The following is a 25,548-nucleotide window of genomic DNA, read 5'->3' on the forward strand; positions in this document are numbered from 1 at the left end:
GAAGCAGAGCGTGTGGACTTAACCGCTGTGCCACCAGGCAGGTCCCCCCAAAATGAATTTTAATGAAGTTCAAAAAAGAGGAATAAGGTACAGTGCCCCAAAGCACTCCTCCAAGTGTGGGAGTCAGAGTGGCCATGTCAGTTGCCCTCCCCAAAGACTGGAAGAGTCCTCATGAGAACAAATGGAAGTAAGTGAATGAATGAATGAATGAATGTAGGTGACTGGATAAAACTGAAATAAAAGGCTCTTCAGACAGTGTGTAATATATTATGGGTTAGCATAATACAAAATGTTCTAGAATGGGCAAAAAAGAAAGGAAAACTTTGGCCAAATCGTTTGTACCCAGGATTCTAGAGTTGGTACATGTTTTACATACCTTTCGTCTCTCTTTTTATTCTATTTTATCTAGAGAGCAATGTGACGTTTTTTCCTCCTTATTAGGAGGAAAAACTAGTAGGCAGTAGGAGGCAGTAGGAGGCTGCCTACTGGTTTGCACTAAAATGGAGTTAATACCATCTTACTATATTCTATAAAGCTGTTGCCAAGGTCAGTTAGTTCGATGTTTGTGTGTTTATTTCTTGAGAAAATACAGAAAAAATAAAACCTTTGACTTGAGTAGAAGAGAGTGGGAAAGAAAATTGAAATACAATGGTACATTTCCTGTAGAGTTCACAGGTTATATTTCAATTTGAAAATTGAGTTTTGCCATTTCTTGTTAATGGAATACTGCCATTTAGAGACATGCATTTAAAAATAAACACAATTAATAAGGGGTTGCCACTGTTTCACTGTGGCATCTCAGCTGATGATAGCTTGATGTTGTGCTTGGCAACTGCCTGTGAGCCCGTTAAAATTACAGCATTTGTATTAAATTATGACGTCTCAGAAAAGCATGCAACCTGATTTTGCTGAGAGACAAGAATACCGATGTTGAAGTGCATTTATAAAAGTCTATAAAATGGCAAAAATGAAAGGGCTCGAAAAAAGAAACGTCATTGGAATAGTCTCTGAATTACCAGTAAACAAGTCCCAGCTCTACAAAATCAGTTTTCAAGAGAGTACCGATTGTTTCCTAAGTACTGTACTTGCAAACTCTTCAAGTACCTTAAGTAAGGGAATAAGGAAAAAAGTGTGCAGGCGATGCACGGAGGTTCGCTTCATGTTTGTGCATTACAACGATAAAGACTATTAATAGTCTCTATCTCCGGGATCTCTTGGCAAACAAACACTTCCAAGAGGGGGAAAATGGTCCTTACGGAACAATTGTCTTTTGCCGGAAGGCCCTCAATTAAAATTGTATTTAAGCATACATAATACACGATATTTTTTTTACATTAGTAGGAAATTGCTTTCGCGTGTAACCCCAGAGCTGCAAGTGGGCCGGGATACCTGCCGTGGGTTTACGAATATCCAGGTGCAATCCAGGGTGGGCACTCATAGGATGGGGAATGAATGGTGTCTGTGCCCCTGCGGGAGCTGGCAATGAATCCCTTGAACCCATGATGCAGTGTTCATTCCCACTAACCTACGTGGGCCATGATTCTCGGTTGCTCTTTGACATAGAAAATTGTCAGTTCCTGTGTGTCTCTTTCTCCACTAGATGTCACTGTCAATCAATCGCTTGGACAGGGACCCGTGTGTTTTACGCATCTTCAGACAGTACCAGGGTTTCAAGCATGGTCAGTCTTTGCACTTGTGTCCTCCCGGACTGGGGTATCCAGACCGGGGCGAGGCGGGGGCGGCGGGGACTAGCTGAAGCGAGGGCAGCGCTCGGTCCGAGGCAGCGACCAAGGCGCCAGGAGCCGAGCGGGAGCCTGGCAGGTCGTGGGGTTGCGGGCGATCCGCGCGCTGCAGAAGGCGGGCCCGCGCCGCGCTCCTCGTCGCCCCCGCGAGCGAGACGGTCACGTGCCGCGGAGGCGCGGCCCGCTGCGGGCGGTGGCAGAGAGGAGGGCGTGGCCGGGGAGGGGCGGGCCAGCAGGCGCGGAGCTCTGAGGCGCCGCGCCTGTCGTTCGGGGTCGCCCGGGCAGGGCGCGAGCGGAGCGGTTGCGCCGCGCGGGGTGAGTGCGAGCCGGGGCGGGGACGGCCGCTCCGAGCCGCGCGCGCAGAGCAGGCCAATGCGGGCGGGGAGGCGCGGGGGAGGGGCCAGGGAGCGCGCGCCCGCCGGAGGGGGCGGGGCGGAGCGGCGGCGCGCGCGCCCGCCGAGGGGGGAGGGGCAGGAGAGCGCGGCGCGCGCAGGGCCGGCCGCCGTGAGCGTGGGGCGAGCGTGGACCGCGGCGCGGCACGGCGGTGCGGCTTCTTCCCCCGGCTGTCCTCCTGGGCCCCCGGCGAGGGCGCTGTGCAGCGACGGTGGCGGCGCCGGGGCCCGTGAGGCCGGAGGAGGCCGCCGTGCCCGGGCATGGTGGTCTGGGGCAACGCGGAAGGTGAGCGATCCCCGGGCCGGCGGCGGGAGTGGGGGAGGGGCGGGACCGGACACGCGTCTGCCGAGGCGCCGCAGACCCGCCCGGCGGCGGCCGGAGCGCGGGCGGCCTGAGCGGGGCGGGGGAGGGCGCGCCGGCCCGGTCCCCGCGGGCCGTCCTCTCGCGGCGTGGGCGGCCCGCGGCGCCCCGAGCGCGGCAGCTGCCGGGTTATGTAACGCGTGACCTCCCTTTCCCCCTCCGCCATGGCGCCGCCGCCCCCGCCGCCCGCACTCCGAGGCGCGGGCCGACCTCGCGCCCGCGGCCCTTTCCTCCGCGCTCCCCGCGCCCGCCGGCCTCCGCCAGCTCGTTCCTCCTGCGCTGCGCCTCGCCGGCCATTCGGCCCGGGGCCATTCATTCCCGCGCGCGTTCGGCCGGCGCTGCCTCGGGCGCTGCGGGCTGTCGGCCCGGCTGAGCGCTGGTGGTCTCCGCCCGCTTCCCGCCGCGATGTCCCCACTCCCCGGGCCCGGCGTGGGGAGGAGTATCTGAAGGCGATTTTCATTCACTTATTTTCCTGGTCACTCATCTGTTGCCTTAATGTGCAGGGCACCTTTCCCCAGCTGTCCTTACAGGTGCCCCTTTCACACTTTACTCACTGTTAAAATGATTCAGCTCCTGTGTAGACGCAAAGGGGCATTTCCTTATCTATTTCACTGCTCTTACTACCTAAACCCCGTTTGTAAAGAAATACTTTAATATATCTTAACTCACTCCCCTTTGTTGCAGCTGGTGTAAGTCCTGTTTCTGTCTTCCACGTTTTCTCGGGTCATGTACAGAGTGGAAATGATGTCGTTTAGGTGAAGATAGTGTAGACTAGCGTATACCTTAAAAGGACTTGTAACTGACTGCTAAGGACTTGATGTACTTCGCGTAACAATTCTTAGTTCTTGGTGTGTGCCTGGAGTCCGGCGTCTCCACCGCAGTCTTCGAGAGTTAGCCCTTTCCTCTCTAGGTCGGGGAGGACGCGCCGGAGCCTGGCTGCTTCCTGCGGAGAGCGCAGTAACCCGTGCTGGGGGGCTGCCGTCTGCCTGCTTTCCAAACTTCTGCTCTCTGCTTTCCCATCTCTGCTCAGTCTCGTCTTAGCCAGTGCTAGTGCTGCTGGCATGTCTTTCCCTCCCTCTCTTTTCTGCCCTGGCCTCTTCGAAGCTCTCCTAAAGTCCCTCTTCCAGGAGTCCTTCTCAGGACTGCGAATATCTCCTCCATTCAATTCGTAGGCTGTTTATTTGCCAGTTTTCATGTGTTATCAATCATCTTTTTACCCATATTCTCTCTTTCCTGACTTATCTTGTAGGTCTCTTGAGGGCAGAGACTGTACCGACCTCCTTTTGTTATAGAACTTTACTCCTATTTTATAGTGAACAATGCATATTTAAGATTTTTCTTCTATAGAGGTGGTAATCACTCCTTTGGGATTAATTTTTATGAAATCTCAAGTAGAAAGTAATTTTTCAAAATAATGTGTTTGTTGATGTAAGATGACTCCATTTTTCCCACTCCCAGCCTCAAAATTCAAATTCTGCGTAAGAGAAAGGAAAGAAAAGAAAGCAACAAGCTGGTCATTAATAATAGGTTAGGAAGACTGCGTATAATATATATTTGATACTTTTTTCTTTGCTGCTGTAGGAGAAAGACAAGAACTTTGGAGTTAGATGTAAATTTAAATTCTGGCTCTGCCCATTGTTAGCTGTGTGGCCTTGGACAATTTTAAGTAATGTCTCTGATTGTTTTCATCATTTGTAGAATGAAGACGTCATTTCCTACCTTGGGTAGCTGAGGATTAAATGAGTTCTTAAATGTAAAGAATCGAGTGAGTCCCTGGTGCACAGCGGTGCTCAGTAAATAATATTCTCTTTGTATTCACAATTCACAATCTAGAATGAGCCAGGATGTACTGAAGACAAAGCATGAGAAGCTAGCTAATCAGAAGAGGTGATGGGTACCTCTTCTTGTCTCTAAATAAATGAGTGAGCCCTAAACTAAAGAGTAGTAAAGCTCTTTCTACTTCTCAAGAATGTACGAGTGTATGTGGCATTTTATAAATCATAGAGTATATTAAACAGAACATTTAAATGAAGGAAATACCTTTTAATCTGTTTTCCCTTTAATAGGAACCAACTGAATAATAATAATAATTCAATAATAACCAACTGAAGCATTAACATGGATATAAAAAAAATCTCTAATTTTTTTTTAAAGTCAAGTTAGGAATAGGGGATGAGGGAAGGAGAAATATGAAAAAAGACTTTTTTAGAGACAATTAGGTTGCATGCTCTTCTTTTAGTATCTCATCTACTTGTAAACAGTGCATCAGTCCTAGTCTAAGTTCCAACTCTTAGACTGTTGTAACGGTGCTCTACCTGGTATCTCTTGCTCTCTTCCTGTCTGATCCCCACATAACAATCACAGCAGTCTTGTTAAAGACAAGGCATATTACCACTCTCTTGCTCAAAATCCTCCAAAAGCTTCCTGCCCCTAGGACTCCTTACCCCAGCCCATCAGAGCATGACATGATTTGACAGCTGTCAATTCTGACTTCACCTTTTACCACATGACTCCTCATGGCTCTGCCCCAGTCCCATGCTCCTTTTGTCATTTCTTGAACAAATGAAATTGTTCCTACCATAGGGATGTTGTACTTGCTATCCCTTTAGGTGGGCCCCCCCTTCCTCCTGTGGTTATCTTGCCTTTGCATGTTCTGTTTGCTGCTCAAATGTCATCACCTCAGAGAGGGCTTCTCTGACCCCTAAAGTGGAAGCCAGCCCCTCCCTCTGTCACTTGTGGTTCTTTCATTTTGCTTTATTTTTCTCCATGACATTTACTACTAGGCGAGGATACACTCTTCCCTTATTTGTCAGTTTCCCCCATTAGCCTTGTTTGCTCCCAGGCCTTTCCCCGACCATAGGGCAGAGGCTGTGTCTGACTTGTTGACAGCTCTATCCCCAGTACTAGAGCTATGCCTGGCACAGAGGACGCTCTCAATAAAACTTGTTGAATGATTAATGGTGTAGTTGATTTCAGCATTGGCTCTGGAGTTAGACAGCCTGAGTCAGGATCCGGGCTCCTACCATTTAGTGGTTGTGTGGCCTTGGGCAAGTTAATACTTGTGGTTCCTTGGTTTGCTCATCTGTAAGATGGTGACAATAATAATACCCCGTAGGATTATGGTGAATAATAATTGAGTGAATATATGTAAAGTGCTTAGAACAGGGTTATTTTATAGTTTTTAAAAGCAATATTTGACATTAGCTTGGAGTATTCACTTAGGATTTTGTGTTTTTGCATGAGATAAAGGTGGGATCATTGAATTTTATGTTTATTACTTTGCTGAATTTTTTTGACTACCAAAGTTATGTTTGTGGAACTCTTTTTTAAAATAAATAGATTTTTGTGGATGTCTAGAATGGATTAAAAAATAAACTGCTGAGAATGGTGACCGGTATTTGGTCTTAACGTGTAAGTCAGCTTTTTTATTCTTAGAGTCTGTAGAAGATGCTAAGAGTGATTATCTCAACAGCCACCCAGCGGAGTGGCTTTTATATATTTCTCTTTGAAGTTCAGCTGGAGATGTGATTGTGATGATGAAAGGAGTTGCTGTAAGCTGAAGACAGGAAAATCCTTGAATACCCAGTTGAAGTATGAGTCTTGTAGTATTTGGAAAAGGAGAGATGTTTTATCATTTTTAGTGTGTTCAATTTCTGCCTGCTTTTATTATCTGTTTTCCCCCCAAATTGTATTTGGTTCTTAATTAGAGCTTATAGTAACTGAGCTGTATTTCATGCCTTCTTTTTTCTTTCTGTTCTTCTTTTGATAGTGTGGTTTTGCTTTTTCTTTAGCATTTACAGAAATAGGAGAGAATTGATGGGGACAAACAATCGCTTTGTAATAATAGATACTTTGAGCTAATGCAATTTGAATTATTCTTAGAAGCTAAGATTCTGCCTCTGGTCACTGCACTTGCGTGATAACCAGTTATTTTTACTTAGTCCACTTATCTTTAGTAAAATGCCTCTCTGTAGGAACATTATGTTTTGTTTTATTTCTCAATCTGAACTTTAACCAATGGGATCCTAAACTTTGGGCCTTAAACTTAAAGGAAAAAAATCAAAATACTTGTTCACTGTGTACATTTGTTCCGAAATTTAATAAGAATTGCTAAATTATTGAATACTTACTGTGTGTCAGGCTCTTTGTTAAGGCAGTGTCTCATTTAATATTTACAACTACCGTATCAGGTAGGCACAGTTGTAAAGACACAGACTTAGAGAGATGATGTTACTTGGGCAGGTCACACCTGTAAGAGCGGAGCCAGCATTTCACTCTCCTTCCATCTGATTCCATCACCCAAGGTCATAACCACTTTGCTACGTGCGTAAAAACAGAGTTTCTGTTTGGAAACTTGCCGTTATGTTTTATCATGTTATTTGTATGTGTTCCTCTTAACTACTGACAGTTTCATCATCGATGGTGGCTAAGTTTTTTTTGGATTTAACTACTACTGCACTTAAATGCCTGTATAGTCTCTAGGCGTGAAACATTTTAACAGGCTGATGATAATGCAAAATCATTTATTTTTTTTCTCATTCTTATTAAAACTTATTAAAAATAAGTCAAACATCATGTGTGTCATGGTAGGTCAGCTTTGTAAATAGTTTGAAACGGTTTTGCATATAATAGATGTGGTGCATCAGATTCAAGAAAACATGAATGTCTTTAAATTGGCTTAAGGCTAAAAGAAGTTTAAGGCAGGAAGTAAATACTTAAAAATTCATGATAGATTAATGATGATGGAGCAAATCTTTGTAAGTAATAAGTGAGGAGGAACACATTGGTGTTTTGACATGTACTTCTGAGACTTTTAAAACTTGAAGAATGTCTAAATTATGAGTTGTTGATTTCTCAACACTTCAGATTCAGAGTGCCAGTGCTAGAGTGAATCGTATAGATTGAACAGGCCATGCCTTTATATTTTCTTGGAAGAAATTGAGACCAGAGAGTCAATTGACTGATGAAGAAGAGAAATAGGACTAGAACCTGGGGATTTCTTTTGGACTGGAAGGCCATATTTTCTTCCTACACTAACCCCCTTCGTCACCCAGGGAAAGACCAATGTATGCTTTTAGTATCTTATGTTCTCGAGGGTAGAGAATTGAAGGATATATTCTTGTAAATTTGCGATTTAAAATTTTGAGGGTTTTTAAAAAATCATTGGCTTTAAAGTTATAGAAAAAATTCTTGTCCTCTGTAATGCAATTAGAAATTATGCTTTCTCATATAGGCAGGTAGCCGCTATCTGTACATAGGATGGTTTGAGAAATCTTTTGAGGACTACTCTGGCCTTGTGGCTTTATGCTTGATTTAAAAGGTAAGGTAGGGATAGGCCAAAAAAGTTGGTTATGATGTGGATAGTTATTTTACTTGAACCTAGTATCAGAGTAACCAAAATGTTGCTTATTGGCATCAATCATTCCTGATGGTAACCAAGGCTCAGATGAGCTCTTTGTAGGTCTAGTCAGAAAATAATAGCTGAATCTTCTGTTTTCTAAACTCCATCATTTCTACACTTGAGATTACTACTTACTACTTGTGATTTAGGCACTAGTCTTAATTATGTAATTGAAATTATGATTTAGATTCCTTGCTTTTTAAAATGCTTTTCATCAGAGTTCTGAATTTTATAGGCTCTATTTCTTGATGACTTATTATTGACTATTTTCAGCCTTTTAAAAAATTTAAGCTGGACGATCCTGAATTTTAAAAATATCTTAACAGTTTCTTCTTTATATTTTTGACAGCATAACCGAAAAAGTCCTTTACTTTTTGTAATGCTTTATGCCTTAAAAAGTGCTTTCACTTGACTTTTTCTCGTTCAGTTTCCATAAAAAAAGTGCTTTCACTTGACTTTTTCTCGTTCAATTCCCGTAAGAGTCCCTAGAAGAGAGGTAGGACAGTAGATGGTGTTTTACAGCTGCACTGTGATTCTGGCACTAACTACGCAGAGTGAGGGCAGACGTCATAGGTGAGGGCACAGTCCACAAAATTCCCCTCACTTCAGATACCAGCTGCGAGCTCCAGGCCTTCCAGGCCACCTGCACTCCTCACCAACTGGCTACAAATTTGGGAGTTCCCACTACCCCCTTAGATGTGGTAGTTTGCTAGAATGAGTCACAGAATTCAGGAAAGTGCTATATTAGCAATTACAGTTTTATTGTAAAGGATGCAAATCAAGACCAGCCAAAAGAAGAGATACCTGGAGAGAGGTCTGGGAGGGTCCCAGACATGAAGCTTCCATGTCCTCAGGACATGTCATCCTCCTGCCCCAACAAAGTGTGATTACCAACCAGGGAAGCTCACGCAAGCCTCAGCATGCAGAGTTTTTATTGGAATTTTATTACATTGCCATGATTGATTGAATCATTGGCCACATGGTTGAATTCGGTCTTCAGCCACCCTCATCTTCCAGGAGGACAGGCTGATATCAAATGTGGCTCAAAGTCCCAACCCTCTATTCACGTGGTTGGCCTTTCCAGTGTGGCCAGGCCCATCCTCCAGTGGGAGTCACCTGTTAATTTAAAAGATGTGGTCTTAGGGAACCCACCATGGATCGAAAAGAACTCATCAGTTGTGAAATTCCAAGGGTTGAGTCTTCTTCTCCGGAACCAAGGACAAAGGCCAACAAGATTCTTTGTTATACAACAGTAGCAGAAGTGAGAACAGACACTTGCCCAATTGTGGCAGTTGAAACTAGAACACATCTGTATCGTGGTAGTCCAGTGATCTCCGTTATACTAAAAAGTGTAATAGATTGCATTTGAATATATTTATGTATGGAGAATGATTGCCTTCTGTTGAAAATTACAACATTTTATCAATAGAATATTTAAAACCTGGGTTGATGTTCATTTGAGTCAAATATTTTATTTACTTAAATTGTGTTGTAGGTAGGGTTATAAATGACATACTTTTTGATATTTTAAAAGCTCGATAATTTTGGCTGTAAAAAGTTTGATTTTTGGTATTTCTTTTGAATTGATAATTTTAGACTTAGGTTATTACTACTGTTAAGTGAAAGGAAATCTGCACCTCTGAAGTGAGATTTTTGTTAGTGAGGTGGAGGTGTTTATAATGTATTTGTTATTAGAGTTGTAAAATGTTTTAGTAACTTAATTGCATTTTGAATTTTAGCTCTCCAGCTGAAGTTAAGCTGTTCAAGTTTATGATGTTGAAGGTTAATAGTGTTCTTTTGTGTATTGTTTATGTTCAATAGAAAATCTTATTTCTGATTGTCACTTAAAGGTTATGTTATATTCTCTTGGAACTCATTGAATGTTTCCCAGAAATAGAATCTATTACTTAAGGTATAGAGTGCTAAATAAACAGTTACATTGAAAAAGACTTCTGGTGTCTTTTGAAGAATATGGCATCTCCTTAGAATGTCATATCATCTTAAAAAGTAGTAGGGTTTTTGTTGTTGGTGTTATTTTTATTATATGATAGGAAATTCTTGGCATGAAGCAAGGGGAAAAAAGCCAAGAAGATAAAAGTAGTGGCAATTTCTTAAACATTCTCCTCCCTTTATTTTCACTTGGAGTTATGCTTAACATAAGGATTTGAGAGAAAACCGTATTTTTGAATTGTACTTACTCAGAGGAATTTGTTTTTAGTTGTATGTCGTAATATATGCCAGTTTATCCTGTGAGTTTGCAGATGCAGTGCCGTGTGTGGATGGAATGCACAAGATCAGGGCTTCTGCTAAGACAGATTTGTAGATCTTGGTGGAGATTAGGCTCAGGAGCTGGAACCTTTCCCTGTCTGTGTGCAGCCATCCTCAGCCCCCGTTATTTACATATGCAAATTTATGCTTCCTTTCCGAACTTTTACAAAGTAGGGTTCAAATTTCTCAGTGTGATAATCAGGGTCTTTTGTTGTACTTGCTCAGCTACCTAATTAGTTCATCTGTCCCTGCCTCTGTCCGTGAGTCAGTGTCAGAATGTGGCCTAAACAGCTTTCTTTTTTCTTTGTTTTTGCTCATGAATTCCTTCCTGAAATCCTCCCCTCACCTCGTCCTGCCGTTAAAATCTGACCCATTGTTCTCAGCTCAGACCTGCCTCTTCATTGGAGCCTTCTTGGGTCTCTTTCCAACATGAGATTTACTGCTGTTTTTTCTGCATTTATTGCTTTTTGTCAGTGCCTCTAATATAGGCTCTTGTATGTAGTTTTATGCAAATCTTTGTTATTTAATAGATAATTTTGGTTTATGGTTTATACTTACTTTACTCACCTTGAAAGCTACGAATTATAGTAAATGTTCAGTGAATATGGAGTAAACTACTGAATCAGACCTGGAATCTTGGGGGAGACAGAGTGGGAGGTACAGGACAGGAGAGATCTTATTACCTGTAATTTAATCAAGACCTTCAACTAGTGAGTTGCATTTACAGTAGTCCCCCCTTATTTGTGATTTTGCTTCCCATGGTTTCAGTTACCTGTGGTCAACAGCAGTCTGAAAATATTAAATGGAAAATTCCAGAAATAATTCATAATTTTTAAGTGGTGAGCCATTCTGAGTAGCACAAGGAAATCTCTTTCTGTCCCACCCGGGACATGAATCATCCCTTTGTCCACTGTATCCACGCTGTATCCACTACTTGCCCATTAGTTGCTTAGTAGCCATCTGGTTATCAGATCAACTGTATCACAGTGCTTGTGTTCAGGTAACCCTCATTTTACTTAATAATGGCTCCTCAGAAGGGCAAGAGTAGAGATGCCAGCAATTCAGCTATGCCACAAAGAAGCTGTAAATTGCTTTCTTTAAGTGAAAAGGTGAAAGTTCTTGACTTAATAAGGAAAGGAAAAAAAATCGTATGCTGAGGTTGTTAAGATCTGTGGTAACTTTTATTATAGTATATTGTTATAATTGTTCTATTTTATTATTTTTGTTAATCTGTTACTCTACCTAATTTATAAATTAAACTTTATCATAGGTATGTATGTATAGGAAATAATAGTGTATATATAGGGTTCAATACTATTCGCCATTTCAGGCATCCACTGGGGGTCTTGGAATGTGTCCCCCTCAGATAAGGGGGACTGCTGTACTCATGTTGTGAAATTCTTTCTACTTAGTGCATGTTGTAGCAACATTCTTTCTACTCAGCATAGTCTCATTACCTCTGAACTTCTCTGTACTTGTTTCTGTTCTCAGTTATCACTCTAGATACACTACAGGCAAAATCAGTCATTCTAAGAGTATGTGCTCAGACCCACTACGTCAGCATTACCTGGGACCTTTTTAGAAATGCAGATTCCCAGCCCCACTCCAGACCTCCTGAATGAGAAACTTTGGAGTTGGGGCCCAGCAGTCTGTTTTAACAGGCCCTCCAAGTGATTTGGATGCATGCTCAAGTATGAGAACCACAGCTCAAGGTACAATCTACTTTTCTTTGATATTCCTCCTTTATTCTCCAGCTAAGTTCTGTCCCTGTTATAAACTTTTGTTTGGCTTTTGGACTCCTTGATTTACTGCCACCTTGAACTTTTCTACAGATAATCATTTGGCTTTCCTGTGAGAATATGCCACTTCTCCTTACTGAAGATCACTGGCTTTTTATTCCTTCTTCTATCACCTCCAGAACGTTCTTTTATTTTCCTTTGTAGCTTGATCCCTTTTGGACATGCAGACGCTGAGATTTGTGTGGAACTTCCTAGCGGAGATGTTTAATAAGCTGTTGGCCCATGTAGTTTGGAGTTCAGGAAGTCAGGAGGAGGTGAAGGTGTTTGGAAACCAGTTAATTTCACTGCACTCCGGAAACCCAGAGAAGGTGGTTCTTTTACTTTATTAAAACAGTGTTTTCATTTCTTTTCTCTCCCTTCTATGGAAATTTGTAATTACAGGGAAGAAAATTATTAGTAATTCGTTTAGAATGCCTCCTTCAGCTTATATTCAAATGACTGATTTGTTAAATCAGTCATCTTTTTATATTTTTGTTATGAATAACCAAGAAGATAAGAGAGAGAAAATTTTATTATAGTGAATTGTTTGGGATAGAAACTTTTAATAAAATCAACCTCGAATTGGGACATTGCAAATATTTGTTACACATTTTCGGCTTTAATATATTCAGATATTTTTCTTATACATCTTCTTGTTTGTCTCTCTTTTTATATTTCTGTAGTTTGTTTAAATATTGGCTCTAAATCATGGTGTTAAAATGCTGAAGTGTACTTACGTTTGCTAGGGTACAGGCTAAGCTGCTGTAACGGAGACTTCAAAACACAATGATGCAAACAATAATGAAGTTTTTCTCTCTCCTGTAATAGTAGGTGGGCAGTTCACCGTGGGCGAGTGACTTCTTTCGTTTTTTTTTTTTTTTTAGCTTATTCAGGGTCCCAGGTTCCTTCGGTTTTCTTAGCCATCCCTTGGGTATTGTCCTCCTCCTTATGGGTGAGCCAAGTTACCTCACAGTTGCATTCCAGAAAAAGAAGTAAACAGCTTCCTTTAAGAATATGGCACAGATTTTTGTAGACATTACTCTGCTCACATTCCATTGGCCAGAACTTAGTCACATGGCCACTCCCGATTTTAAAGGAGCCTCGGAAATATATTTTCTAGTGGGCAGCTCTGCTCCCCACTAAGAGGGGTGGGAGAGGTGTTCTGTAACTAGAAGAAAGAAAGGGAGAATGAATTCTGGAGGGCAAAATACTCCAGAGTTTGGGACTTCAAAGACCACTCTTACTTCTGACACCAACTGCAAGTTTGGGGATCCCCAAGACCACCCTCAAGTTCAGTAATTCACTAGAAGGACCCAGAACTCTTGAAACTCCCATTGTACTCATAGTTAAGATTTATTCCAGTGAAAGGATACAGATTAAAACCAGCCAGGGGAAAAGGTGTATGGGGCACACAGGAGAGTTCTGTGTGTGGAATTTCCAGTTGTCCTCTCCTGCTGGAGTCTGGGACTGCGCTAACTTCTGGCAATAAAGAGTGACAATACAAAGTAATGCCAACTGGGGAAGCTCACCCAAGCCTTAGTATCCAGAGTTTTTACTGGAGTTTGGTCATATAAATATGGTTGACTGCCCACATGGGTCTCCAACCCCTCCGGAGGTTGATAGTGCATGGCCCAAGGCCTCTACCATAAATCACATTGTTAGACTATGTGGAGTGGCTCATAGGTAGAGGATTCTAGTAGGTACACCAAGAGCTTTTACCAGGTAGAACATTCTGGGGGCTTAGAGATCGCTTCCCAGAAACCAAGGGCAAAGGCTAGACCTCTCTTTTTAGTAAGGTTAATTCTTTAGTATATAGCCACGTTTGGCCTGCCTGCTCCATAGATGTATTGTGAAGATACACAGTAGATGTAAAGACCCCTTTGAAAAATAAAGGCACTACGGAAATGTAAGATATTACTAGTGGTGTTTTTAAATTTAAAGAATTTAAGTGTTGAAAATTTAAGGAATACGGTCATGTGCCACATAACGATGTTTTGGTCAACAAGGGACTGCATATACGACAGTGTCCTGTAAGATTGTTACCATACAGCCTAGGTGTGTAATAGCGTATAATACCTGGTTTGTGTAAGGACACTCTATGATGTTCGCACAGCAACAAAATCACTTAATGATGCATTTCTCAGAATGTATCCCCATCATTAAGTGACTTACTGAAAGGAAGGAAATACAAAGTGCAGTCAACAGGTGAACTTTCTAAAAAATGGTGAGGGGCCGGCCTCATTGTCAAGTGGTTAAGTTCATGCGCTCTGCTGCAGCAGCCCCAGGTTTCGCCGGTTCGGATCCTGGCTGCGGACATGGCACCGCTCATCAGGCCATGCTGAGGCGGCATCCCACATAGCACAACTAGAAGGACCCACAACTAAAAGTGTACAACTATGTACCAGGGGGCTTGGGGGAGAAAAAGGAAAAATAAAATCTTTAAAAAAAATAAAAAATGGTGAGAATATGGGTAATTTTCCCCTCCCTTTTTCTGTTTCTTGCATTTTCCCATTTTCTGCAATAAAAGTGTACTACTTTTATAAGTAGACAAGGAAAAACTATTTTTGGAAAGGAACTCCTAGCAAGCCTGACTACTGGCAGCATGACAAAGCAGTGTATAAACACAAGCCACGAACTGGGAGGATAATAGAGAATGTCTCAAGAAAAGATGGAAAGATCAGACTCACTTCTAGAAAGGGCTTATGTACCTAAACCTATAATTTGTTGTTTAGAGAGTGCTGTGTATATTGTAGCCACTGTTATTTGGCTAATTAAAGTTCTTTGAATTCTGTGTTTATTTGGTGTTTGATCGAGATGGTATCATATAGTACAGGAATTGTTTCATTGCAACAGGAAAAAATTGGTATTTGGAAAATGTTTCAGTATACTAAAGGTGAGGAAACCAGGTAAAAAGTGTTAGAAGGGTTCTATTAGGTTAGGAATGATATCTGATCTAAATATTTGACATTTTTATATATTTTTCAAAGATATCTTAAATACATGAGATTTATTATTAGTAGTATTAGTATTTTCTTAGGATGAGAACTATCAGCTTGGTTTAGAATCCCTAAAAGCAAGGATATAGTAAAGACTAGAGCCAGTAGTTGTGCTTCTTGGAAGTTGTTACAAGGGCATAATGCCCTTCATTTGGGTGTCTGAATTTTGTTTTTAATAGCTTGGTGAGAGTCTTTTCAAAGTCAGAACCTGACTCGTTGGTGGGATGGGTCTAGAAGAAGGGTCTACCTCCCTGCGTTGTGAAATTCAAGAATCTCTGTTGTGTTCTTATAGCTTGAGCAATCTGAGAACTAGAGCCTTAGACAGTAATGGTCTCTATGGCTGAATCAAAAGGAAATCTCAAAACAGCTGTATTTTTCTATCTAAATGTTACATAAAAAGCTGTTTATCTTGTGTTAAAGGCTTTGCCATTTAAGGACAAATAAGAGCACATTGGAGCTTTATCAAACCTTCCTAGTGACTATCTGCCTGCACTTCATTTAGTCACTTATCAGGACAGTACTTGGTCCTAGTAAATTAATTCTGCAAACGTCCTCCCACTGTCCTCTCCTCCAAGAAAAAAAATCCCAGATACTGCTGTATGGATTTCTTGGAAAATAGCCTCTTTCCCAGCTTTGTACTCCCACTGAACATCCTAGTTACATCCTTCCCTGTAGCCTGCCAGTCTCTGTGATCCCAGTGGCCTATGGAGTGTTTCCAGTGTCAGAAGTCCTTTTTTATTTTTTTAACTTTCTTTGCTTATTTTTGAAAACTTATCTTATTTAATTTTTAATTGTGGTAAAAAACTTACCATTTTAACCATTAAATGTAGAGTTCAGTGGCATTTAGTATGTTTACATTATTGTGTAACTGTCACCACTATCCATCTCCAGAATGCTTTTCACCTTGTGTAACTGAAACTCTGCACCCATTAAACGATAGCTCCCCATTCCCCCTCCCCCCTGCCTCTGGCAACCACCATTCTACTTTCTATCTCTGAATTTGGCAACTTGATACCTCATATAAGGAGATTCATACAGTTTGTCTTTTTTGTGACTGGCTTATTTCACTTAGCATAATGTCCTCAAAGTTCATCCAGGTTACAGCATTTGTCAGAATTTCCTTCCTTTTTAAGGCTGAATAATATTCCATTTGGATGTGTATACTATGTTTTCTTTATCCATTCATCCATGAGCAGACACTTGGGTTGCTTTCACCTGTCGGCTGTTGTGATTAATGCTGCCATGAACATGGGTCTATAAATATCTCTTCACGACCCTGTTTCCAGTTCTTTTGGGCCTATACTGAAAAGTGGAATTGCTGGATCATATGGTAGTTCTGTTTTTAAATTTTTTGAGGACCCACCATGCTGTTTTCCATAATGACTGCACAGTTTTACATTCCCACCAACAAGGTTCCAATTTCTTCACTTCCTTGCCAACATTTACTTTATGTTGTTTTGATAGTAGCCATCCTAATGGTTATGAGTGGTATCTTATTGTGGTTTCGATTTGCATTTCACTAATGATTAGTTATGTTGAATGTATTTTTGTGTGCTTATCGGCCATTTATATATTCTCTTTAGAGAAATGTGTATTTAAAGTCTTTTGCCTTTTTTTTTTTTTTGCTGAGGAGGATTCACCCTAACATCTCTGCCAATCTTCCTCTCTTTTGTATGTGAGTCACCACCACACTGTGGCTGCCAACAGGTGGTGTAGGTCCATGCCTGGGAACCAAATCCAGGCCACCAAAGCGGATTGTGCCCAACTTAACTACTAGGCCACAGGGCTGGCCCCTCTTTTGCCTATTTTTTAATTGGTTTATTTTTTATTGTTAAGTCATAGGAGTTCTTTATATATTCCAGACATTAATCCCTTATCAGATGATTTTTTTTCTTTTGAGGAAGATTAGCCCTGAGCTAACTGCTGCCAATCCTCCTCTTTTTGCTGAGGAAGACTGGCCCTGAGCTAACATCCCTACCCATCTTCCTCTACTTTATATGTGGGACCCCTACCACAGCATGGCCTGCCAAGCACTGCCATGTCTGCACCTGGGATCCAAACCGGCGAACCCCGGGCTACTGAAGCGAAAAGTGTGGACTTAACCGCTGCGCCACCGGGCCAGCCCCTATCAGATGATTTTTAAATATTTCCTCCTGTTCTGTGGATGGCCTTTTTACTCAGCTGATTATGTCGTTTTGATACACAGTTTTAAATTTTGGTATAGTAGTCCAGTTTATCTTTTTCTTTTTTTTTTTTTTTAAAGTATTTAACAATTGGCTATGAATCTTTTCTTTTTGTTTTTGCAGGGAAGGATTCACCCTGAGCTAACAGCTGTTGCCAATATTCCTCTTTTGTTTTTCTCCCCAAAGCCCCAGTCCGTGGTTGTATATCCTAGTTGTAAGGGCTGCTGAAGTGGTGAGAGCGCCAGACTTTGACCACTAGACTATCAAGGCTGCCTTTATTTTTTCTTTTGTTATCTGTGCTTTTTTTTTTTTTTTAAGGAAGATTAGTCCTGAGCTAACATCTGCTGCCAATCCTCCTCTTTTTTTTTGCTGAGGAAGACTGGCCCTGAGCTAACATCTGTGTCCATCTTCCTCTACTTTATATGTGGGATGCCTGCCACAGCATGGCTTGACAAGCGGTGCGTGCGTCTGCACCCAGGATCTGAACTAGCAAACCCTGAGCTGCTGAAGCGGAATGTGTGAACTTAACCACTGTGCCACTGGGCCAGCCCCTGTTATCTGTGCTTTTGATGTCGTATCCAAGAAATCATTGCTAAATCCAATGTCATGGAGCTTTTCTCCTATATTTTCTTCTAAGGGTTTTATAGTTTAGGTATTACATATAGATCTTTGATTCATTTTGAGTTAATTTTTGTATATGGTGTAAGATAAGGGTCCAACTTTATTCTTTTGCATGTGGATATCCAGTTTTCCCAGCTTCATTTGTCGAAAAGACTGTGCTTTCCCCTATTAAATGGTCATGGAGAAGTCTTTTTAAATACACATGTCTCTGGGATGTATCACATCTTAAGCCAGTTACTAATCAGTTCCTTAATTGTTAACAGAGAGAGAATTGACAGCTAATTAAACTGAACAAAGAGGCCCTGAAGAAGAAGAGAGATACTGAGTAGCAATATGGGGGTGAGCCCAAGGTAGACTTGTTTTATGTCAGCCTTGCCTAGTCTGGGAGGCCTCACGTGGCTGTCTTTGCATTTGTGTCATATTCATGAATTATTATACTACTGTAAAATGCACATTTATTCGTCCGTTGCATATCCATTTATATATTCCAGTTCATTCAGCAACTAGTTCTTAAGTAACTGTTAATTGAAGATAACATAAACCTATATGTGTACATATGACTAGAGTAATGAGACTGAGTAAAAGCCACTCAAAGTCAGTTTCATTACTTAATAGTGAATATACTTTAGAGTTACAGATATGTAACCAACAGATTAATGCTAATGAATATGTATTTGGACATTTTCTGGATATGTAGTGGGAATTTTGCTAGTGTGTGAACTGTTTAGAACCTTATAATGTTAATATTTCTATGGGAAATAGATGAAATGCCACTTTTGCAGAAAATCATTGTTCCTGGTGATTAGCATTCCATGGGTAGGTATTAAAATCCACCAATAATCGTAATAAAGAAGACAGAATGAAGTTCTTTTTAGTGGGATTTGAATAGCCTCTTCAGATGCACATTAGAAGTCCAGAGTGAACTGGTAAATGTTCAGCAAAAGATGAAATAAAGTTAGGAGAAAGTATGCATAAGTAATTTATATATATTTTTTAATAATCGGGTCCTTCGTGAGACTCTTCATAGAATTTTGAACATCTCTGTTAAGAAAATGGAAGAGTCAGGCAATCTTCTGCGTTATAGACATTCGGGTCCCTGAGCTCATTATAGGTACAGCTGCTCTTCCATTTGCCATCAGCTTGCCTCACTTGGCCAGCTGTTATTATATGTTGACACTGGGGGCTGGGCGTGACTGCACTGACAGCCTCTAATTTGGTTGATCTTTATAATTTCATTACTTGAGGGCTAACAGGTAACTTTAGTTTATGGATCTTTCAAGGATTGAGAGAAACATTTCCAGCCCCTTTTATAGAGTCACATTTGGGTACAGAAGAACAGACCCAAATGTCTTTAGATTTAGTTTTTAGTTCATTAGTTTTAGTTTTCAGTCTTTTTCAGTTTGAGCTTTTTTTTTTTTTTCCAAAAGCAATCCTATTCAAACCCCAAATAATCTAAAACTTAAAAAAGCAGGGCTGTTAAAATGGAAGTGGGTTTAGCAAGTGAAACATTACTTGCTTGCTATTTTCTCCCCAAATCTGTTTCCACCCTGCCACGTCCACCCTGCATCCAGTTCATGGTCCCACAGGGATTCTACTGAGTACTACTCAGTCTAGCTTTGTTTTATAGGTGAAGGGATGTGAGGCTCTTGGACTCACCCCAAGTCATGTAGCTAGGCAGTGGGAGAACTGAGATTAGAGCCCAGATGTTGTGTCACTAAATCTTATTGCTCTTTCCATTATGTTGTACACCATGGATAGCTTATTTAAAATAACAGTGTTGTGTACTTTATAATCTTCAAAGGGTTTCCACATGTGGTCTCATTTGATTTTCACTCTGTGACCTGACAGGGTAGATTAGCATAATAGTAGCTAGTGTTTATTGAGGGCATACCTTAAATGCTAGGGATAAGAGTACTTTTGCATATGTGAATTCGTTCTTTATCCATTTTTAAACTCATTTTTAAAAATCCAGTAATTGGCTTCTGCTTTAATGCTGCTAGATAAGGAGAAATCGGTAGATTATTTTAGATTATGCATTATAGTTTCAGAAATGTTTATCACTTTCCTCAAGGTCGCCAAGCACTGTGGAACTAGATTGGGAACCCAGTCTGCAAGAGTTTCGTCTGAAAACTAGAAGGCAATTTTTTTGTTTTTGATGATGATGTTGAAGATTGTTGCTGAGCTAACATCTGTGCCAATCTTCTTCTCTTTATGTGGGATGCCGCCACAGCATGGCTTGACGAGTGGTGCTAGGTCTGTGCCTGGGATACAAACCTGTGGATCCTGGGCCACAGAAGTAGAGCCTGTGAACTTAACCACTATGTCATGGGGCCAGCCCCTAGAAGGCAATTTTTATTTACAAGTCTGGCTTCATAATTGGATGGCTTGTTGATAAAGGGCATTGTCATCTTAGCACGGTGAGTCAAGAGGACATGTTGTAATTCAGAAGGTTGCTTGCAACAGAGATGATGAGAACAAGAAAGTGTGTTATTTCTGAGGGCTGTCTCTCTCCAGCTGTGGTAACCTTCACATATTGCCCTCCTCCATTCTAGGGAAAGTCCTACTTGAAGAAGCAAGTCAGTCTTTTAGAGTGGAGAACTTCTGCCCTGCATGTAGCTTCAGAGGCGTAGGCAGAGCCGCTATTGCAAAGATCCTTCCTGGTTAGCAGAAACCTAAGCCCTGATTGACTTCATGGCACAGCAGTTTCCAAGGATAGGGTTTTAGTTAGCTACTTGCTGAGTTCACACTACAAAGGAAACAAGCACAGTAGTCTTTAGAACCCTCTAAGTGATTTATACTTAATCCTGCCTGTTGTGTGGTTCTTGTTAGCATGGAAAGTGTGTATCATTTGCTAATCTTGTCTGTGTACTGCTTTTGGGGGAAGGAGTGTATCATATTGCTATCTATTAAACAGCACAGAATTTGACTGAATCTTTGGAAAGACATTTTAAAATAAGAGAAATAAAAAATAGGATTAAATATGCTAAGGTATAGTTTGAAATGTTAATATATTGGGGTACACTACACTTGGGACATATTACTACTGCTGTCGTGCCTTATCTCAATATAAATTCATTTTCTTTATTCAACAACAATTTATTATATATAGTATGTTCTTTATATTTTCATTCTATAATGTTTTGAGTATCAGGAGATGATTGTGGGTCTGACTGAAATGAGTGTAGTATAAACAGTCTTTGATGCTATTTACATATATCAACAGAAGTGTGACAGACCTCCTTGTTTGCTTCCTGTCACCTGAATCTCCATTAGGCCTTACAGTGTAGGTTGTCAGGTAGCTTTGCCACATGCCAGGTTGGTCTGTCGCTGCTCTTTGCCAGCATTATAGATCTGGGTCATGTAGTTTGCTTTATGCTCAGGGTTCGTTTTTATCCCCCCCCCCGCTTCCTGTGTAACATCTTTCCCTTAAGTTCATTTGTGGAGCTAGTATTTCCTTGATTGGTGCTCATTTCTTTTTAGATTGTGAAATTTTAGAAATACGAAAATGCCTCTATTTCATTTGTCTCAATAGTACCTAGTATAGTATGGTACTTTACACACCATAGTATTCCATTAGCTTTGATCTGTAGGTACTTTAGTGTGGTGTCCTCTGTACATGGGCTCTGAATTATTTCTTACATGCCATAATTATCTATGCTGTGAAATGTAATCTACAGCTGTATACTGGGCTATCTAGCATCTATTGTCTGACAAAAGAGAATTATATAATTGATGTCAGCCAGCAGTGACAGGGCTGATAAATTGCCACTCCTAGTATTCAGCAAAGACCAGATTTACAGTTAGATTTTTACCCCTAATCCACTGTCATGGGCCATCTTAATCTGTACATAATTTAAATGAATTTGATAGGACAAGTTACCTTAAATCTTTTCTGGAAGAAGAAAAGGGAGTCTGCTTAAATAAATAAAACAAACAAATGTAGAACATCAAAATTGTTACATAATCAAATTTCTGAAATTGAATTATGCTGCTAAATTATATGGATATAGTAGTTTTAATTTTTTATATTTAGTTTCTGAAAATAGTTCTTCAGTGTGTCTTGTGTGGAGCACACAGAAGACCAAGACTTATCTCCTGACCAGTGAACATCCACGAAGAATCTCTCCCCATCCTCAAGCCAGTGAACTCACTGCTGGGACTGTGGCTGGACTTCCCCCTGTTTGCACCCCTTGCCCGTGAATGCAGCCCGCCCCAAACCCTCAGCAGACTCCCCTGTAGCTTGCTGCAGCGTGTGTTTCCCGAATTGCAGTTCCTCTGCTATTCCTGAATAAACTCAATTTCTGGTAGTTCCTCAGTTTACCTCTTTATTTTGCTTGACGGAACTCTAATAGTCAACTCCCCAAACCTCTTACAGTTATTGGCGGAGACTGAGATAATACAGTAATTGAGACCCAGAGGTGGAGATTTAACAGAGACCACTTGATTAGTGGCAGAGGCTCGACTAGAAAAACTTCCTCTTACCCCTAGTCTTTTATTCATGATCTTTTGATTCATTTATTCTGTATATTCTACCAACAATAACAGATTGTTGTTTTATTCAGTCAGTATTTAACATTGATTTAGCCAGATATTTACTGTTTTCCTTGCCATGTATTTTTTTCTGTATTTTTGACCTTCCTTCTAAGAGAAGTTTTCTTCTACCCAAGAGAGATCCTTTAAGATTTCCTTTAGTGCAGGTTTGCTGGTGGCATTTGCTTCTGTTTTTATTTGCCCCAAATACCTTTATTTCATCTTTCTTGACTGAATTTTTCTCTGGATATAGAATTCTAAGTAATTATTTTTTTCAACACTGTTGTCTTCTGGCTCTATTATTTGTTGAAAAGAGAGTTGTCTATTTAATTGCTCCTATTTTGAGTATTTTGAATGGAATCTCTATGTTTTTCCCACCCATGGCAGCTTTTAAGATTTTTCTCTGTCTATAATTTTTACTATTATATGTCTAGATACAGATTTCTTAGTTTTTTTCCCCTGCTTGGGGCTCATCGGGCTTCTTGAATTTGTGGCTTGATGTCCTTAATCAGTTTTAGAATGTTGGAGTCATTGTTTCTTCAAATATAATTTGTTTTTCTCCTTTTTCCCCCAGCTTATTAAAGTTAGACCTTCTCAAGTATGGTCTGTATCTCTTCCGCTTCTTCCCTGTTCTCCATCCTTTTGTGCCACTGTGCTTTGTCTGGATATCTTCTTCTGACTGATTTTCAGCTATTCTTTATTTGCTCTTATCTGTGTATTAAGTGCTTAATTTCTGATATTGTATCTTTCAATTCTAGAGTTACTGTATGTTATTTCTTATATGTTCCAGTTCTTTACCAGTATTCTGAAACTTGTCTTGTAACTCCTTGAACATAGTAATGAGCATAGTTATTTTAAAGTCTGTGAAATTCAGTATTTGGAGTCTGTAGTTCTGTTTATTTTGTTGCTTCTGTTGGTTCTCCCTCATGTGATCTTACTTCTTTGTGTGTCTAGTTATTTTTTGTGTGTGTGCCAGACATTATATTTGCAAAACTGTTGGTAGAAATGTGTAAAGTTTAGGATGTTGTCATCATCTTCCATAGGGGATTTACATTTGTTTCTACCAGATGCTTTGGGGCACTAGCAGTGTAGGATCACCTTAATTTACATTCAGAGATTGAAATAATCTAAGACAGGATACATTTTCTGCAGTTTGATCTGCCTGCTTGCAGTTTACTCTTACTCCTAGGGTTCTAATCCCAAGTTTGGAGATTCGTGTCCTTGAAAGACCCTTGAACTCCAACGTTTGTTCCCTTAGCACTGTGTCAAAAACATTGCCCTGTCTGTCAGAGGGACATACCCTTAGAGGGAAAAGCTTTCCCAGTTTGGGGAGAGAGGTGAGGTGGCAGGTTTCCTTTATCATCTTGTAAATCTTGACCCAGTAATTTTTCATTATTTGCTAGGGCTTCTTGCTTTGAGGCAGTTTTTTAAAAACAAGTGTTCTGTTGAGTTTTCCTATTCCTTGTTAGAAGGTTGGTCCAGATTACCTAGTTTACTGTTTGTTACAGGATTTTCTCAAAAGTAGAATTTGACTGTGTAAAGTGAAATATGTTACTTGTTTCCTTTTCCCTTTTTTGGTCTTGTTATTTGAATCCTGGACCAATAGGAGTTTACTGTATGTGGGTCAAATTAGTGGAAATGAAATTAGAATTTTCAGTCCTTCATTCTTTTTACTTTTCAAAGTTTTAAACATTTGTCTGCGATAGTTTTATTACTTTGGAATGGGGGAAAAGCCTTTAAAATTTGTTTTTTTGTTTTTTATTTATTACAACTTTGTTTCATACTTGTCTGCTACCCTCATTAAACCATCAGTAAGGATTTTTATATTCGCCTTTTGCAGTAGAAACCCAATAGATCTTAAATAAATGAGGCTCTTAAATAAATAATTGGACAAATGAATTAAACTTTAAAAATATATTTTATTCTTTAATTTACCTTCATTTAGTAGATTAGTTGTTGCATTTAATTTTTCTCAGTATGTATCCTTAACATATAATGGCCAGACTCCCAAACTCTTTACTTGTAAGAGCAGATATATGGATTCAGAGTTTATATGAAGTCAAGAACTGTGTGTTAACACATTTAAGAGTAGATAGTAAAAATTGGTAATATAAATGTTAGCAAAGAGAAACTATAAATCCCACAATATACCAAGAATAGAAATGTTTGAAAGAAGATGTCTGCTGATGTGTGTGGATAAAGTGTCATATTCTAAGGTGTTATTCAATAACAAATTCTTAATAAGTCGTATTAAAGCTGATTTAACTTGGATAAATGTATAAGGCTTCTCCAGTGATATATGGTAACCTAACCATTTGATATTAACCTGTGTAGTTACTAGGAGCAACATACCTAAGTAGAGATCATATTAATTTTGTGAAGGATAATGCAGTCATGTCCCAAGATACAGCCCTTTGGGTTAGAAAAATTTGACTTTACAAGGAGTTTCATGTAGTGACTGCTTTCAGTGATTTTGTACCTTGCTAGTCACCAAGCCGCTGACACTTGAGATGAGCCGTTGTTTGGTGGTCATTTGCGTGGTTTTATAATGTAGTTGGTCAAGAATTGCCTTAGGGAGAACAGAGTGCCAGATTTACTAGTTTATTATCAGTGATAATCTTTCTATGTCCTCTAATGTATTATTTTAATTGGCTTCTTTTAGGGCTTTTTGCATAATAGATGAATTACACTATGAGTGTACTCTTAAGTGTCCAGTATGTAATACCAAAGAGGAGTTTAAGAACCGTATGATAGGGGCTGGCCTGGTGGCGTAGTGGTTTAGTTTGCATGCTCTGGTTTGGCAGCCTAGGGTTTGTGGGTTTAGATCCTGGGCATGAACTTACACACCACTCATCAAGCCACGCTATGGTGGTGTCCCACATAGAAAATAGAAGAACACTGGTACAGTTGTTAGCTCAGGGACAGTCTTCCTCAAGCAAAAAGGAAGATTGGCAATAGATGTTAGCTCAGGGCCAATCTTCCTCACAAAAAAAAAACGGATCCATATGATAGGACAATTCATAAAGGAAAATGTTTTCTTAGGTTCTGTTAACACTAATTAATGATACTAAGTAAGCAAGGGCATGTTAGTTGGATTTGGTGATGTTTTATGTAAGTGGGTGTTAGGATTGGTGGTCAGGAATGCATAAAAGTCTTTCCCGTTAAAAATTAAATTTAAAGTAGTTATAATTGAAACTTGATACTTATCTGTTTTTAGGAACAAATTTCACTTGTGAAGCAGGCGAATGATGTGCTTTGGAAAAAGTTTTCTTAGTA

At 40.3% G+C, this 25,548-nt stretch overlaps 1 protein-coding gene across 13 annotated transcripts in view; it reads left to right on the plus strand.

The window, feature by feature from the left end:
• Nucleotides 1-1,654: 1,654 nt before the first annotated feature.
• The window catches only part of REV1 (REV1 DNA directed polymerase), a 92,291-nt gene continuing 68,397 nt past the window's right edge, over nucleotides 1,655-25,548 (plus strand). For 2 of the 13 annotated variants that reach the window (XM_070571989.1, XM_070571992.1), the window contains exons 1-3: nucleotides 2,228-2,420; nucleotides 11,656-11,876; nucleotides 12,108-12,271. Coding sequence is in view for 4 of the 13 variants with exons in the window: in XM_070571993.1 (XP_070428094.1) it covers nucleotides 2,396-2,420 (25 nt within the window). In the remaining 9 variants the exon portion in view is untranslated. Of the gene's footprint in view, nucleotides 2,058-2,197; nucleotides 2,421-11,655; nucleotides 11,877-12,107; nucleotides 12,272-18,012; nucleotides 18,093-25,548 lie in introns of those variants that run through there. The other 11 variants (XM_070571988.1, XM_070571991.1, XM_070571987.1 and 8 more) reach the window with 6 other exon arrangements.

The sequence above is a fragment of the Equus przewalskii genome, chromosome 14 (genome assembly GCF_037783145.1).
Source record: "Equus przewalskii isolate Varuska chromosome 14, EquPr2, whole genome shotgun sequence".
Taxonomy (NCBI): Eukaryota; Metazoa; Chordata; class Mammalia; order Perissodactyla; family Equidae; genus Equus; species Equus przewalskii.